Raw genomic sequence first — 14484 nt, 5'->3', positions numbered from 1 at the left:
CTGAGAAGACACAGGGATGGGGAAGAGTATTAGTTTTTTTTCTTTTTCTTTTTTTTTTTCTTTTTTCTTTTTTAAAGATTTTATTTATTTATTTGAGAGAGAGAATGAGAGACAGAGAGCATGAGAGGGGGGAGGGTCAGAGGGAGAAGCAGACTCCCCGCTGAGCAGGGAGCCCGATGCGGGACTCGATCCCGGGACTCCAGGATCATGACCTGAGCCGAAGGCAGTTGCTCAACCAACTGAGCCACCCAGGTGCCCTCTTTTTCTTTTCTTAAAATATTTTATTTATTTATTTGAGAGAGTGAGAGTGAGAGAGATCACAGAGGGAGAGGGAGAAGCAGGCTCCCCGCTGAGCGGGGAGCCCAACGCAGGGATCCCCAAGATCACGATCAGAGCTGAAGGCAGATGCTTAAAGGGCCAAGCCACCCAGGCTTCCCAGTTTTTTTTTCTTGTGTCATAAACCACCCCAAAACTCAGTGGCTTTTAACAGTATTTTCTTTCCTGTTCCTGGGTCTAGTGGGTTTTTGGTCGAGTGGAGGGGGGAAGGAACTCTACTTTAGGAGCCAGGATTCGGACTGGGTTCAAGTGTGTTCCACATGTTTCATTCTGAGGCCCAGGTTGGGGGGAGGGGGTTGGGGACGGTGAGTACCTGAGGCGTGCTCTTGCCTGGCAATCATGGGAGCACAGGAGGCCAAATGAAACCATGCAGTCACATTTTTCATTTCCTATTTGTGTCACATCTGTTGGCAAAGCAAACCACACATCCAAGTTCAACATCCATGTGTAGTGCTCAACATTCGTTGTAGTGCTCTGAAGATCACGTGACGGAGGGAGGGGTAAGGAGTAGGGAATAATAACTCACTCTAGCACGGGAAGGGACAGGGTTTTTGGATGGTTGTGAGAACCCACCTTGCTGCCTCCTGGAATGTGGAGGTACAGGGAACTTCCTCCAGAAAAACTGGGGGAGAATTAGCCCTGATAAAGAGCTGTGTGATCCTCGTGCCAGAATACAAGCTGGCCTCTCTTTATTTCCTTGTCACTTTACCCACCTGTCCCTCCACTGCTTTCTTCTCCTACCTGGGAACCTTCAGCTGGAGCTAAGCCATGGGGACGGCAACCAGCCAAGGAGAGGGATCCGGGCAGCTGCCGGAACAACAAGGCAGGATTGTGGCTATCAGCGTCCTTCTATAACACACAGAGTGTGCTCGGAGCAGATCTGGTCTCCGAAGGGACGCTGTCAACTGTTCAAAGGTACTGTATCAGGAGGTTAAAGGGGAAACTTTTTTGGTTTAGGTTCAGCTGAGGCTTCAAAACAACAGAGATCACATTTCAAAATGAAATGTAAGACCACAAGTATTAGGAAAGGAAACTGTGGGGAATATGTGTTGTATCTTTAGTTGATCTTTCGCCCTCAGTCTATAAAAGATGTTGGAGATGCCAAGAAAAGAGCTGGAGAGAGAGGGGAGAATTCCCAGGACAGAGTTGGTGTGCTCTCATTACCTGAGGGTGACCAGAAAAGTCATGGCTCGCCTGAGTTTTTAATACAGAGGCAGGAGAAGAACCTACCCTACAGAATAAGTTTAAAGGGATGGTGGGGCACAAAAATACCGTTATCTGGAAACATTTACACCATAGGAATGTGATTATGATTTAATTTACTAAATGAAGTATTCCTTACTGTGGCAGAAACTACTAGTTGTCCATCCAAATCCATTTGCCCCTCTTCCCGTAATACTAGCATTGTACCAGGACCCAGGGTGCCCAGCTGGTAGTGTATCTCCCAGGCCCCCGTGCAGCTGGGAATGGCTTGTGATTAAATTCTGTCTCTGGAGTAGAAATGGAAGTGATCTGTGCCTCTTCCAGGCCTGGACCTTAAAACATTGCATGTGTGTTTCTCCAAACTTACTCCCCTTCCTGCAATTAATTAATTAATTAATTTTTAAAGATTTTATTTATTTACTTGAGAGAGAGAGAGATCACGAGCGGAGGGAGGGGCAGAGGGAGAAGCAGGCTCCCTGCTGAGCAGGGACCCTGACGCGGGGCTCGACCCCAGGACCCTGGGATCGTGACCTGAGCCGAAGGCAGACGCTTAACCGACTGAGCCACCCGGGCGCCTTCCATTCCTGCAATTTAGAGCAGGGAGTGCCTCCAATCTAGCATTGTCCATGTAGGACAATACCCTAGGGCAGTGCTTCTCTATTTCTTTTTTAATGCATGAGAATCACCTGGAGAGCCCATTAAAACAGAGATTAAAACAAGGATTCAGTAGGTCTGCAGTGGGCCCAAGAATTTGCATTTCTAACAAGTATCCAGATGTTGCTGGTGCTGCCTGTCTGTGGACCACACTTTGAGTAGCACTGCTTTGGAGGATGGTGGAGATGCACGATGGAAAGAATCTGAATTTCTGAATGTCTGTGTGGGACAAAGGAGCCTGTCTACCCACCATGGACTGCTTTGTGAGAACACCATATTTTGGGGACTCTGTTATAGCAGCTTAGTCATTTACCCCAGCCAACATAATCATCCTGATATTCGGCCAGTCCTTCTCTACGTCTAAACCAAAACGCTCCCACAATTTTCTTCTTCTTTTTCATCTTGAACTCTCCTTCCTGGTGATGGAGAATAATATTAGTCGCCTCTATGAATGAATTTCATAAGAGCTCACATCTAGAATGCTGTATTCAACTGTCAATTTTAGCCTCAAGCAGTTCTCAGTAAAGGATTTTCCTTAACTATCTTTCCAGAGGAGATAGGGGGAACTTCAGCCATGAGCCTGGAGAGAACAGGACCTCCAGCTGTCCACAGCGGGTATCAAGTCTCCGTTATAACCCAGCCCTTAAACATGATACTTGAGACAGTTGAAAGTGAGTAACTTTTATTTTGGAGGCAGTGAGCAGGGGAATTTCAGAGCTTCCAAGAACCTTGAAGAATTACCCTGCCTTCTGGGCCACCTTCTCCAGGAGCCATACTCAATGACCGTCTCACAGGTTACAGCCAGCCAGGTATTTGGACAAATCCTTGCCCTTGCAGTGTTTTACCCAGGCCCGCCTATGAATAGAGAAACACAGCATAAATCAGAGGCAGAGGCAGGAGTCTATAGGGGCTCAGCTGAGAGGGAATGCAGGGTCTGCAGGCTGGAGTCAGTTCATGCTGTGGGAGAGTCTCAGATAGGGACGGTTTGCCCGTCTGAGAACCCGTGAGTCAGTGCTGCAGGCATGCCCTGGGGGAGCACATTACAGTATTACTCTGCCTCTGTTCATGTCGGGAGAACAGTCTCCACTCCGTACAAAGCCCAGGGAGAATCCTACAGCAGAGATGCTGCTGATTCTATCAGCATCCCAAATACTGTCAAGGTCCATGCCCGGCAGAATGGCTGGTCTCTGCCCTTCATGCTCTGCTTACCAGGCGGACATCCCCTTAGGATCTCTCACAACCCTCTTGGCACACACGATGTCATCATCGATGTTGTCATCCAGAAACTCTGAAAGGAAAAGGGGCTGAGTGGGGAGGGAAAAATCCCTTTTCCTGTTTCATTGATCAATACTTTTTTGAGGGGAATTTCCAGAGGAAACTAAGCCTGAATCAGAAACCCTCTCTCTCTGGAGCCCTTTTGTGGGTTTGCCTTCCATTTGCCTGGATTTTCCTGCCTTGCTTTGAATCCGCCTCTGAGCATTGTTCTCCCCGGAGGGCATCCAGGACCGGAGGGACCAGGGAGAGCCTTTGTCTTCAGGAGACGTGCTGCATGGGGGTGTGTGGGCTGGTGATGTGGCTGCGAGTGGACGAGGAGAGGGATAGCATGGCTTGAGGGATGGGGACCCATGAAGGCGAGGCTTAGTCAGGGGTCGGTGTATCTTGCTTCCTCCGATTTTGGATGTGAGGACTGTCTGGGGCCCCTTGATCCCCTGTCCTGGGCTTCTCCAGCACAGGCCGAGGGCCAGGTGTCAGGGAGTACCTGTTTTATGTGCCCCACCTGCCCCAGCCCGCAGAGGGGACCGAGTCCTTACTGCTGCACGTTGTGCTGCAGGCATTTGCTGAGGGCTGCTTGCTGTTTGTGCACCACCACTGGCTGTTCAGCTGGAAGAGCCCATAGTCAGTACTGCCATTGGCGTTTTTCCTATTAACGGACTGGGTGTTGAAGTTACTCTCATACTGAGCCATGCAGACCCCTGTGTCAGAGAGAGCAAAAGGTGTGGGTTGAAAAGGGGGATTGTTTCACGACGAGACCAAACTCCTGCTACACTAGAACCGCCAGAAAGTCCCTTGAGACTGAAATGAGAAGACTATGAGATCCTCAGTGTTAGGTTTGTATTTATAATCCATTGTGTGTTCCTAGTCCCAAGCAATAATCAGCCCATGGTAAGTATCTAATCACAATTTGTTAAATAAATGCATTTGGAAAGGCCAATAATCCATCAATTGCTGTCTGTCTCCCAGTCTACCTTCCCAGCCTCATCTCCCAGCCGAATAGCCAACTCTTGCCTTGTATATTCACATTGGCTTATATCCCAAAGTATATGGAAGAGAAGAGGTGGAGAAATAATCGAGGAGGATCCTAGAAAGGAAGCCCTACAAAGCCAGCCTTGGGGGGGGGGGTGACGAGAAAGAGTATATTTGGCGTGAAGAAAAATGAAGATATTCAAGGGAAATTGAAATAGCTTCATGTGTTCTTACTAATGAGGCGGGTGACAGAGATTCTCAGTCCTTCTTGTACCTTGTCACTCACTGCCTCCCCTTCTGTTCTCACAGTCCCCATCCAACTCCCTTGTGACATGGATAGAACAAACTTTAGACAAATGCAGCAGATGTAGGTTGTTTTTTGGTGGACAGAAGGGCAGGGGAGAGGGTGGGAGGCAACACCAACTGTGCTGCAGAGACTAAAAAGGATGCAGATGAAAGCAAAGGTGATGGGAGCAAGATGGAGAGATGTTGGGTGAGTCTCGGGCTGTTTCCGAGGAAGTGTTCCAGGCCACTGGGTGGGAAGGTGATTTGGGGGAACAGCAGGAGAAAATTTATTTTTTATTTTTTATTTTTTTTAAAGATTTTATTTATTTATTTGACAGAGAGAGACACAGCGAGAGAGGGAACACAAGCAGGGGGAGTGGGAGAGGGAGAAGCAGGCTTCCCGCGGAGCAGGGAGCCCAATGGGGGCTCGATCCCAGGACCCTGTGATCATGACCTGAGCCGAAGGCAGACGCTTAACGACTGAGCCACCCAGGCGCCCCAGGAGAAAATTTATTATAGATAAAATATTCCCTGGTGGAAAGAGAGAAAAGGAGATCCTGATAGGAATATAAGGCAGTGGAGGCAGAGATAAGAAGAGCAGTCGGGGAGTGGAAGAGAACCCTGACAAATGAGTAAATCAGCAAGTGAAAAGGGAGAGATTGCTTGGCTGGGGAAGAAGGTCTGTTTGGGCAGAGACAGAAAGAACGTTCATGCTCACAGTTTGCCAGGCTGTAGCCATGGTAGCCGTCCAGTCCCTTGGTCTTCAGTTTGTGGGCCAGCTCACACTTGGAGAAGATTTTGGCCTCATATGCTGCACAGAAGCAGCTGAGGAGGGTGATGATCAGAATAGACCTCATTTCTGTAGCTGGTGGGACACGAGTCTGCTATGTCCAGATGCTGTTTTCTCTTATACCCCCCGGACACAAAGGTATCTCTGATTGGGCAATGATGCTGGCATCTATACCAGGAAGGACATGGCTGTCCAAGGCTAGTTCCCCAAACTGGTCCAGTCAGTTCCCCTTCAGGGAAGGGAATGTAACCAAGAATAATACCAGGAATAAAGTCTCATTTTGGTGGGGGTGGGTCCTGGATTTGGGCAAATGCGTGGAGGAGGGGAATGGGGGAGAGAAGGGAGTTGGTAGGAGAGAGAAGCATGATTTTCAAACTTTGTACTTTTGTTGGAATGTCTCCAGCGGGGGTTGTCCCTGTGTGCTTTGCTGAACTTTGGCTTATTATCTGTGCTTGGCTGAAGGTATTTTACTACTCGGTCTAGTGGGGGACCCATGATGAGCATCACTGAGTTTGGAGAAATTGAGGATCTTCGGGCATCTGCAATCAGTAAACCATTGGTTGAATAGGAGACCACTAGAGCCTAAGTTCATAATATCTCTGTGTCTGCAAGAAGTCATCAGATCTAAAACCCCAATTATATTGAATTCTCTCTAATATCTGTGTGATCAGTGATCATCAAGCATCTTGTATTAGTCAGGGTTCTCCAGAGAAACAGAACTAATGGGATATATATGGTTAGAAAAAGTTGGTAATTATTAGAGCACAAGGTCTTGATTTCAGTTCGGTGGATAGGCACTGTGAAGGAAGAGTTATCACTAGATCAATACTTTCTAAGAAGACACACAAGAGTAATAATAGAGGTAGTGCTAGAAGGGGGTTTCTGTAGGTCTTAAAGTAACCGGCAAGCCTTTGCTGTTAAAGGGCATTATATGATGTTGACTTGGAGACATAAAGGAATGGATACTAGGCATAACTTATTTATAATATTCACTCAGGGTAGCTAATTGGTCTGGCTATCCATCTACTCAGGCTTTCACTGATTAGATTAATTCCATGTCTATGTTCAGAGGCATTCAGGAGCCAAGTCATGTTAAGGGGGTTGATCTTTACTCTAAAGACACCTATGAGAATATGCATTTGGGTTAGTTTTGTTTTGTTTTGTTTTTTTCCAGGCAAGTGGACAGAAAGATAATAAGGTAAGATAATGGGAGATTTTGGCAAAAGTGGTGTAGATTTTGGACTATGGAGTCTTATCTGGGTAAAGAAGGAAAGGAAGATAGAAGGAGATTATTACATAGAGATACAGTAGAAGTGGCTGTCAGTGGACTGAATGTTTCATTGGAATCCAAATAGGAGTACTGGGAGCAAGTGAACAAGTGATCTGAAAGAATAAGAGGTTGGTGAGAGAAGTGCATACCTGAGTTTATGGTTTTAGAGGTGAAGCAGTTCTGAGTGATGGCAAGATCCAGGATGGGCCCATAAGGATGGGTAACTGATGGGGGATCAGAGGAGATGCTTCTTGGGTTGGGGAGGCGAGGCATTGGACAGGACACTCATATGGGTGTCTGAATCACTCGGAGTAGGAGTAGATCTTGAGATGGAGAGAAATTCTATGAAATGTCAGTGTTCTCAAGGAATGGGGGAGAATAACCCAAGGGAGGTGGTAGGTGTATGGCCAGAATACATAAGCCTCAAAGAAATAAGAGACTTTAAAGAAGGAGGGGTTCGTGATGGTCTCAAAGTGCCAGGAGTGAGATTGGTTACTTCTAGATTCAGATATACCTGGGTTGGGGAGAATAAATAGCCTCTACTTAAAGCGATTATTAGAGAGGTGGTGAGGATTCTGAATTTGTGGGTATTATTTCTATTTGGTTTTCATCTATGTAGGTTTTCATGTCTTCATTACACATGTATGCACCAACAAACAATAGATGTATTGTTTTGTGTGGTTTTAAACTTCAAACAAATGGCTTAATAATGTGCATATTTTTCTGCACCTTGCATTTTTCATTCAACTTGTTTTCGAGGTTTATTCATGCTGATACTTGCTGTTGTTGTTATTCACATTAACTACTCTACAGTATTTCATTGTATTGCCACTCTTTTGTAGTGATTCTTCTGTTGATGAATATTTAGACTGTTTCCAATTTTTGTTATTCGAAAATGCTGAATGTAATTGTATGTACCTTCTTCTTTATCTATAATATCCTGCAGTTTCACTTTGGTGTGTCCAAGTGTGGATTTGTATTTTCTTTATTTTGTTTGGTATTTTAAATATATTCTAATGAGAATTTATATCTCTTTTCAATTCTGGAAAATTCTCACCATCTGTTCAAGTTACTCTTCCCCTCAGTTTCTCCATTCTGTTTTTCCTGGAACTCCTATCAGCAAATGTTGGAGCTTCTCCATTTAAACTCTAGACCTTTGTACTATCTTTGGTATTTTTATCTCTTTGCCTCTCTGTGCTATACTCTGGGTGAAATATTCAACATTATCTTGCAGTTCACGAATTCTCTCTTCACCTCTGTTAAGTCTAGAGTTTATTCCATTTATTGAGTCTTCAAATATTTCAATGACTATATTTTTCATTTCCAATTTTCCAATTTATTCTTTTACATATCTATCTGTGCTTTTTTTTTTAAAGATTTTATTTATTTGTGAGAGAGAGCGAGTGAGCATGAGCAGGGGGAGGGGCAGAGGGAGAGAGAGAAGCAGACTCCCCACTGAGCAGGGTGCCTGATATGGGGCTCGATATGGGGCTCCATCCCAGGACTCTAGGATCATGACCTAAGCTGAAGGCAGATGCTTAGCTGACTGAGCCACCCGGGTGCCCCTATCTGTGCTTGTTTTAATTCTGCCCAGATGTTTCACGATTTTCCCTTCTGTATTAAATATTAATATATTTTTTAAAGCTTGAACTATAGCTGACACACATTGTTACATTAGTTTCAGGTGTACAACATAGTGATTCTACAAGTCCATACATTATGCGGTTCTCACCCCAAGTGTGGCTGCCATCTGTCACCAGGCAACATTATTACAACACCATTGACTGTATTCACTCATATGTGGAATTTAAGAAGCAAAGCAGATGAACATAGTGGGGTAAAAAGAGAGGCAAACCAAAAATCAGACTCTTAACTATTACGAACAAACAGGGTTGCTGGAGGGGAGGTGGGGGGGGGTGTTCAATGTGTGATGGGGGATTAAAGAGGGCACTTGTGATGAGCACCGGTTGTCATATGTAAGTGATGAATCACTAAATTCTACTCCTGAAACCAATATTACACTGTATGTTAACTTACTGGAATTTAAATAAAAACTTGGAGAAAAAACAAAAACAAGAGCAACAACAAAAACCCACAGCATTGACTATATTCCTTATGCTGTGCCTTTCATCCCCCTGAAGTATTCATTCCATAACTGGAAGCCTGTATCTCCCCCTCCCCTTCATCCACGTTGCCCATCCCCCCACTCCTCTCCCCTCTGGTAACCATCAGTTTGTTCTGTGTATTTATGGGTTGGTTTTGGCTTTTTTTGTTTGCTCATTTGCTTTGTTTTTTAGATTCCACATATAAGTGAAATCATATGGTGTTTTTCTCTGACTCTTAATATTTTAATATTCTCTAGTGTAAATTTATCTTCCAACTGGTGATTTTTTGGGCTACCTTTGTAGAGTTAGTTTTTTCCCAAGTATTTTATAATGCTGGATCTCAGCCTAATTTTGAGTGGGAGGCCACACGTATGCCCTCTCAATTCCTGGTCACGAAGCTCTGTGCTCTCCTGCCTCCTTACATGTGCTCTGGATAAGCTTTTCTCAGATGGTAGCAGGCAGCAGTTTTTTTTTCATTTCTCTTTAATGAAAAGAGACCCTGTTCTCAGCCCTTCCCTTCTAGAGTGCCTTTGGCTCTAGTTCCTGCTTCAGGTGGAGAACTTGTAGTCTCTGTGACCCTGCAGCCGCTGAGCTCAGAACTGCCTCTCCTTCTGCTTCAGCCTGGAATCGAGCAGGCCTTTGGCTTCAGACCTATTCACAGCTTTTATGATTCGTTTCCTTACATTTGTGGCCCATGGAGATATTTATATTGTTTTTGAGCTATTCTATGCCTTTTACACTTTTCCCTTTTGCATTTTTTTCAATTATTCCTGTGTGCTTGTTGTAGGTAGGGTATCTCAAAGCATGGACTTACCATGCAATATTGAGCTGAAGTCCGATTAATAACTGAAACTTTTTTTTTTAAAGATGGTATTTATTTATTTTAGAGAGAGAGAGAGAGAGCGTGAGCAGGGGGAGGAGCAGAGGAAGGAGGAGCAGAGGGGGAGGGTGAGAGAGAAAATCTCCAGCAGACTCCACACTGAGCAGAGCCCGCTGCTGGGCTTGATCCCACAACCTTGAGATCATGGCCTGAGCCGAAACCAAGAATCAGATGCTCAACCATCTGAGCCATCCAGGCACCCTTAATGACACATTTTAATACAATCCATTAAAAAACCAATCTGCTTCCTTTTATTAGGAACATAAACATGTGGTCCCAGTGGAGGAATCTGGGAAAGGTTTCTGGAACCCTTCCTTTCTCCTTTGCTTCTCCTACTTCTTTCCTTTTTTTTTTTTTTAAGATTTTATTTATTCATTTGAGAGAGACAGAGAGAGAGAGAGAGAGCACCAGTCTGGGGGAGGGACAAGCAGACTCCCCGCTGAGCAGGGATTATGACTCTGGGATCATGACCTGAGTGGAAGGCAGCCGCTTAACCGACTGAGCCACCCAGGTGCCCCTTTCTTCCCTTTCTTACCTCTTCCACTTGCAGTTTTTACTTTCCCTTTCATTATCCCTCTGCTTCCCCTGTCTTGTCATTTCCCTGTTCCCTGTCCCCCTCCCCCTTCCCTCCTCTTCTTCTTTTCTGCTTTCCTTCTCTGACTCTCTCCCCTGGGGTTTCTCCTCTATTTAGGTCCAGTTTTCCTATGACCTGGCATCCTCCCAGTGTTGTCTCAGTCCTTTCATGCCAGGGGTCGAGAAGGAGAAGCTGTGGCTCATGTTTATATGCAGCGAGTTTCCACTCAGGGGAAGGGCTGGCCCTCAGCGATAGGACTGAAGGGAGAGGGTGTCTCCTGACTTTCTTGAGGAAAAGGAGGGTGAGGGAGGATATTAATGTTTGTTAAAATGTGTCATAGACCAATCAAAGCACATAGATAGAGGACTTTATTATATATACTTCATTTAATTTTCTTAAGATTTATTTATTTATCTATTTATTTATTTGAGAGAGAGAGAGAGAGAATGAGCAGGGGGAGGGGCGGAGGGAGAGGGAGAGAGTATCCCAAGCAGACTTCTGCTGAGTGCGGAGCCCCACAGGCGGCTTGATCTCATGACTCTGAGATCATGACCTGAGCTGAAACCAAGCCACTGAGGCACTCCCAGACAGGGAAATTTTCTATTTGTTTTTTCTTGCTCTGTATTTCTACCCTACCCAGACAGGGCCAGCTAACCCAGGTTTTCTACTTTCCTTCAGATCTTCTCTGGCCCTTTCTGTATATCTATCTGTCTATCTGATTTCCATCACTCAGGGTTACATCTCTTTACATCCACGAGGAACTGTGTCTCCCCCCAACCTTTTTTTGGTCAATTTTCCTATTATCTTTGTCACCCCTGGTAGCCATGCCCTCTCCCTACACTGAGAATCATCTGTGACATTTGTTACATGTAGATCCCTGGGCCCCATTTCTAGAGGTTCTGATTTTGTAGGTCTGATGAAGAGCCTAGAAATCCTCATTTGTAAACAGTTACTCTAGATCTTTCTGGTATAGGCAACCTTGAGACATGTTGACATATTTCCAATAAAAAAATTAGAAATGTTTTTGTGTCATTTTTAAAAGACTTCAGGGGTGCCTAGGTGGCTCAGTCGGTTGGGCATTGACTCTTGGTTTTGGCTCAGGTCATGATCTCACCGTCCTGAGATCAAGCTCCTGGTTGGGCTCCGTGCTCAGTGCAGAGTCTTTTTGGGATTCTCTCCCTCACCCCTCTGCCTCTCCCCCTGCTTGTGCTCTCTCTCTCTCAAATAAATAAATAAAATCTTACAAAAAAGAAAAAGATTTAAAAGATTTTCTGTTAGAGGCAAAATTTCAGAATTCTCTCATTGGGTTTAATTTATTTCCTTCTCATTTAATCTCTTACCTTTCCCCTACTTCCTACTTGTCCGACATCGACAACAGGAGGACTAATGGGAACTCCCAGAGCAGTGGTCCGATTGGCCTCCTGGGCTACAGGCATGAATAGCTGACCCTTCCTCTCCCAAGCGGCTCTGTGCCATCACCACCTACATCATGACTCTACATACTTTATGTCCAAGTCTGTCTCTGTGTTTCTGAGATTTCATTTGAAGCATGTCATGAGATCTTATCTTAATTCTGGTCCTTATTACCATCTCCCTACCCCTCCTTTCTCTATCTGCCAACCTTAATCTTGTCATCTTAGATTAATAATCTGCAAATGTTCCCCCCTTGAGTTGTGCTCTCCTTCCTCTGGCATTCTTTTCCGTATTCATTCATTCGTTCGTTCATTCATCCATCCATTTTTTTCAACTAATATTTGTGGAGTGTCTATAATATTCAGGCCCTGTACCAGGCATAAGATTTTGAACCCTACCCCATTCCAGCTGGAAAAATGAAGTTGCCTCATTTTGTCAGACAGCTGTTTTCAATCCCACAGTATTTATCTTTTCATCACAGCCGTCTCTAGTCCTCTAGAATTTGAGGAAGGGGTTAAGCTGGAATCCAGGAACAAGTCAATAGCTGCCCTATCCCTCTCAGTGGAGTATGTCTTGGGATAAGCTGTCCCCAGAGCCTATGAAGGGCCCCCTTTACCTCTTGGTTCTTGAGGCTGTAGATGATGGGGTTGACCATAGGGGTGAATACAGTGGAGAGGACAGAGAAGGCCTTTCGGAGCAAGGGAGCCATGTGGTCTGTTGGGGCTATACAGACCACAATGAGGGTGCCATAAAACATCCCGACCACACTGAGGTGGGAGGAACAGGTGGAGAAGGCTTTCTGCCTACCATGGCTTGAAGGTATTTGCAGCACAGTCCTCAAGAGGGAGGCATAGGATGCCACAATCAACAGGAAGGGGGCCAGCATCAGAAAGCCTGAGATGCTCGCTCTGGCTCCCCACATGACCCCCACATCTCCACAGAACAGTCCTACAACTGGAGCAAATTCATGGAAGTAGTGGTCCATCTCCCTGCGGCCAGGGCAGAGGGGCAGAGGGGCTGCCAGGGCCAGAGTGAAGGCAGAGAAAGAAAAGCCGCTGACCCAGGCTCCAGCAGCCAGGCAGCCACACAACCAGGTGCTCATCAGGGCAGGGTAGCGAAGGGGGTGGCAGATGACCAGATAAGGGTCATAGGACATAGCAGATAGCAGGAGGCAGCTAGTGAGGCAAACGTGTAGAACTGGACCAGACAGCTGACCAGTGAGATGGTTCCCCTCCCTTCCAGGAAGTTCCACAGCAGCTGAGGCGTGATGTTGGAGGTATAGCCAATCTCCAGCAAGGAGAGGTGGCAGAGGAAGGAATACATGGGTGTGTGGAGTGCCCGACTGGCGGCCACAGCCAGCATGATGAGGGTGTTGCCCCTAACTGTTACCATATAAATGGCCAAAAAGAAGGTGAAGGGGAGAAAGCCCAGGTGTTGCAACTGCCCAAAGCTGACCAGGATCAGCCAGATGGTCTGGTTTTTGCTGTCACCACCGGACTGCTTCCTCATCTAGATCAGGGCCCAAGAGAAGAGAGGAAGGTAACTTTAACCAAGATCCTATTAGGACTGCACACTATGCTTGGCTTATTCACTTATTCATCACAGCAAGCATTAAAGTTAGGCCTTATTGTCTCCTGTATACAGAGGAAAAACTGAGACCCAGTGAGATTAAGTCAGTTATTGAAGGCGATTATGATGGAGTCATGCTGTGAACCCACATTTGCTTGACTCCAAAGCTCCTGCAATCTAACTCTCTTACAGTGCTTTCCCAAATCCTTCCTGAGTGATAGAAATATCGGTGTCAGAGAGCAGCATAGGACTCTTCCAATCATCAGTGAGCAATTTACTGACAATCTTGGCTGAATATCAACAGCAGAACCACACCTGGTGAGCTCCTCTGGGGGGTGGTGGGAGGACTGCCATCCCCATCCCTTAGTGGGCGGTGGTCCGACTCTGAGGTCATGCACATTCCTGAAGCAGCCACTCATCTCATGCTATTTTCTCTTTCTAAGAAAATGAGGGTTGGACATTTTGATGAGCAATCTATATCATTTATTCCACAAGAAGTACAATATAGAAAGATCTGAATTAACTCAGATCCCACTTCTCTGGGAATCCATTCCTCTTCCTTGGACAAGTGGCCTGGTGACCATTGGTAAAGCCATTTTTAAACTATGCTCAGTCTCTAATCAGTTTGTTGGAAGCTGAGAATACTTTCTTTTTCTTGGTTCTCCTGCCCTATATTCTCTATGCTGGTCACATGATCATTTTCTCTCACCTAATACGGATTATTTAGACATTTTTACCCTGTTACAGGATTCCTTCTCTGAATCATTACAATACTATGCTAACACCAAACGCAAAGGAAGACCTTGATAAGTACTTGTGGAATGAATTAATAAATGAGTGAATTAGTTACAATAATTGTCCAATGGGAAATTGCCACAGAAAAATTGCAGCATTTGACAATTAATGCTTGGGCGAGGGAAAGAAGCATTGAAATGATTGCTAAAATGGAGAAGGAATCTCTGAGTCCTCCCCTAACTGAGGGAATATTGGAATTCTGTCACTCAGTTTGAGATGGAGCCATGATTAAGGTTGGAGATGGAAGTCAAATACCTGTGTGTGTGTGTGTGTGTGTGTATGTATGGTAGGGGGAAGAAACCAGAAAGTCCAACATGATAGAGAGTTTTCTCATCTTTGAAGTTAAGCAAGATGACATTCCACATT

General features: G+C 45.4%; 2 protein-coding genes across 2 annotated transcripts; both read right to left on the bottom strand.

The window, feature by feature from the left end:
• Positions 1–2858: 2858 nt before the first annotated feature.
• On the bottom strand, positions 2859–5598 carry LOC118546243 (lysozyme C, milk isozyme-like). Its single transcript, XM_036108931.2, has 4 exons — positions 5441–5598; positions 4005–4166; positions 3403–3481; positions 2859–3048 (listed from the first exon to the last, which is right to left on the bottom strand). Exons 1-4 carry the CDS (start codon positions 5577–5579, stop codon positions 2982–2984), a joined length of 447 nt encoding a protein of 148 aa, XP_035964824.1. The 5' UTR covers positions 5580–5598; the 3' UTR covers positions 2859–2981.
• Positions 5599–12268: 6670 nt separating this feature from the next.
• On the bottom strand, positions 12269–13263 carry LOC118546249 (olfactory receptor 11A1-like). Its single transcript, XM_036108944.2, is given in 2 exon segments — positions 12269–12930; positions 12933–13263. Coding segments are annotated over 2 exon segments (993 nt in total).
• Positions 13264–14484: the final 1221 nt, after the last annotated feature.

This window comes from Halichoerus grypus, chromosome 6, assembly GCF_964656455.1.
Source record: "Halichoerus grypus chromosome 6, mHalGry1.hap1.1, whole genome shotgun sequence".
Lineage (NCBI taxonomy): Eukaryota > Metazoa > Chordata > Mammalia > Carnivora > Phocidae > Halichoerus > Halichoerus grypus.
Note: the sequence above shows the minus strand (reverse complement) of the source record. Positions and strands in the feature narration are given on the sequence as shown.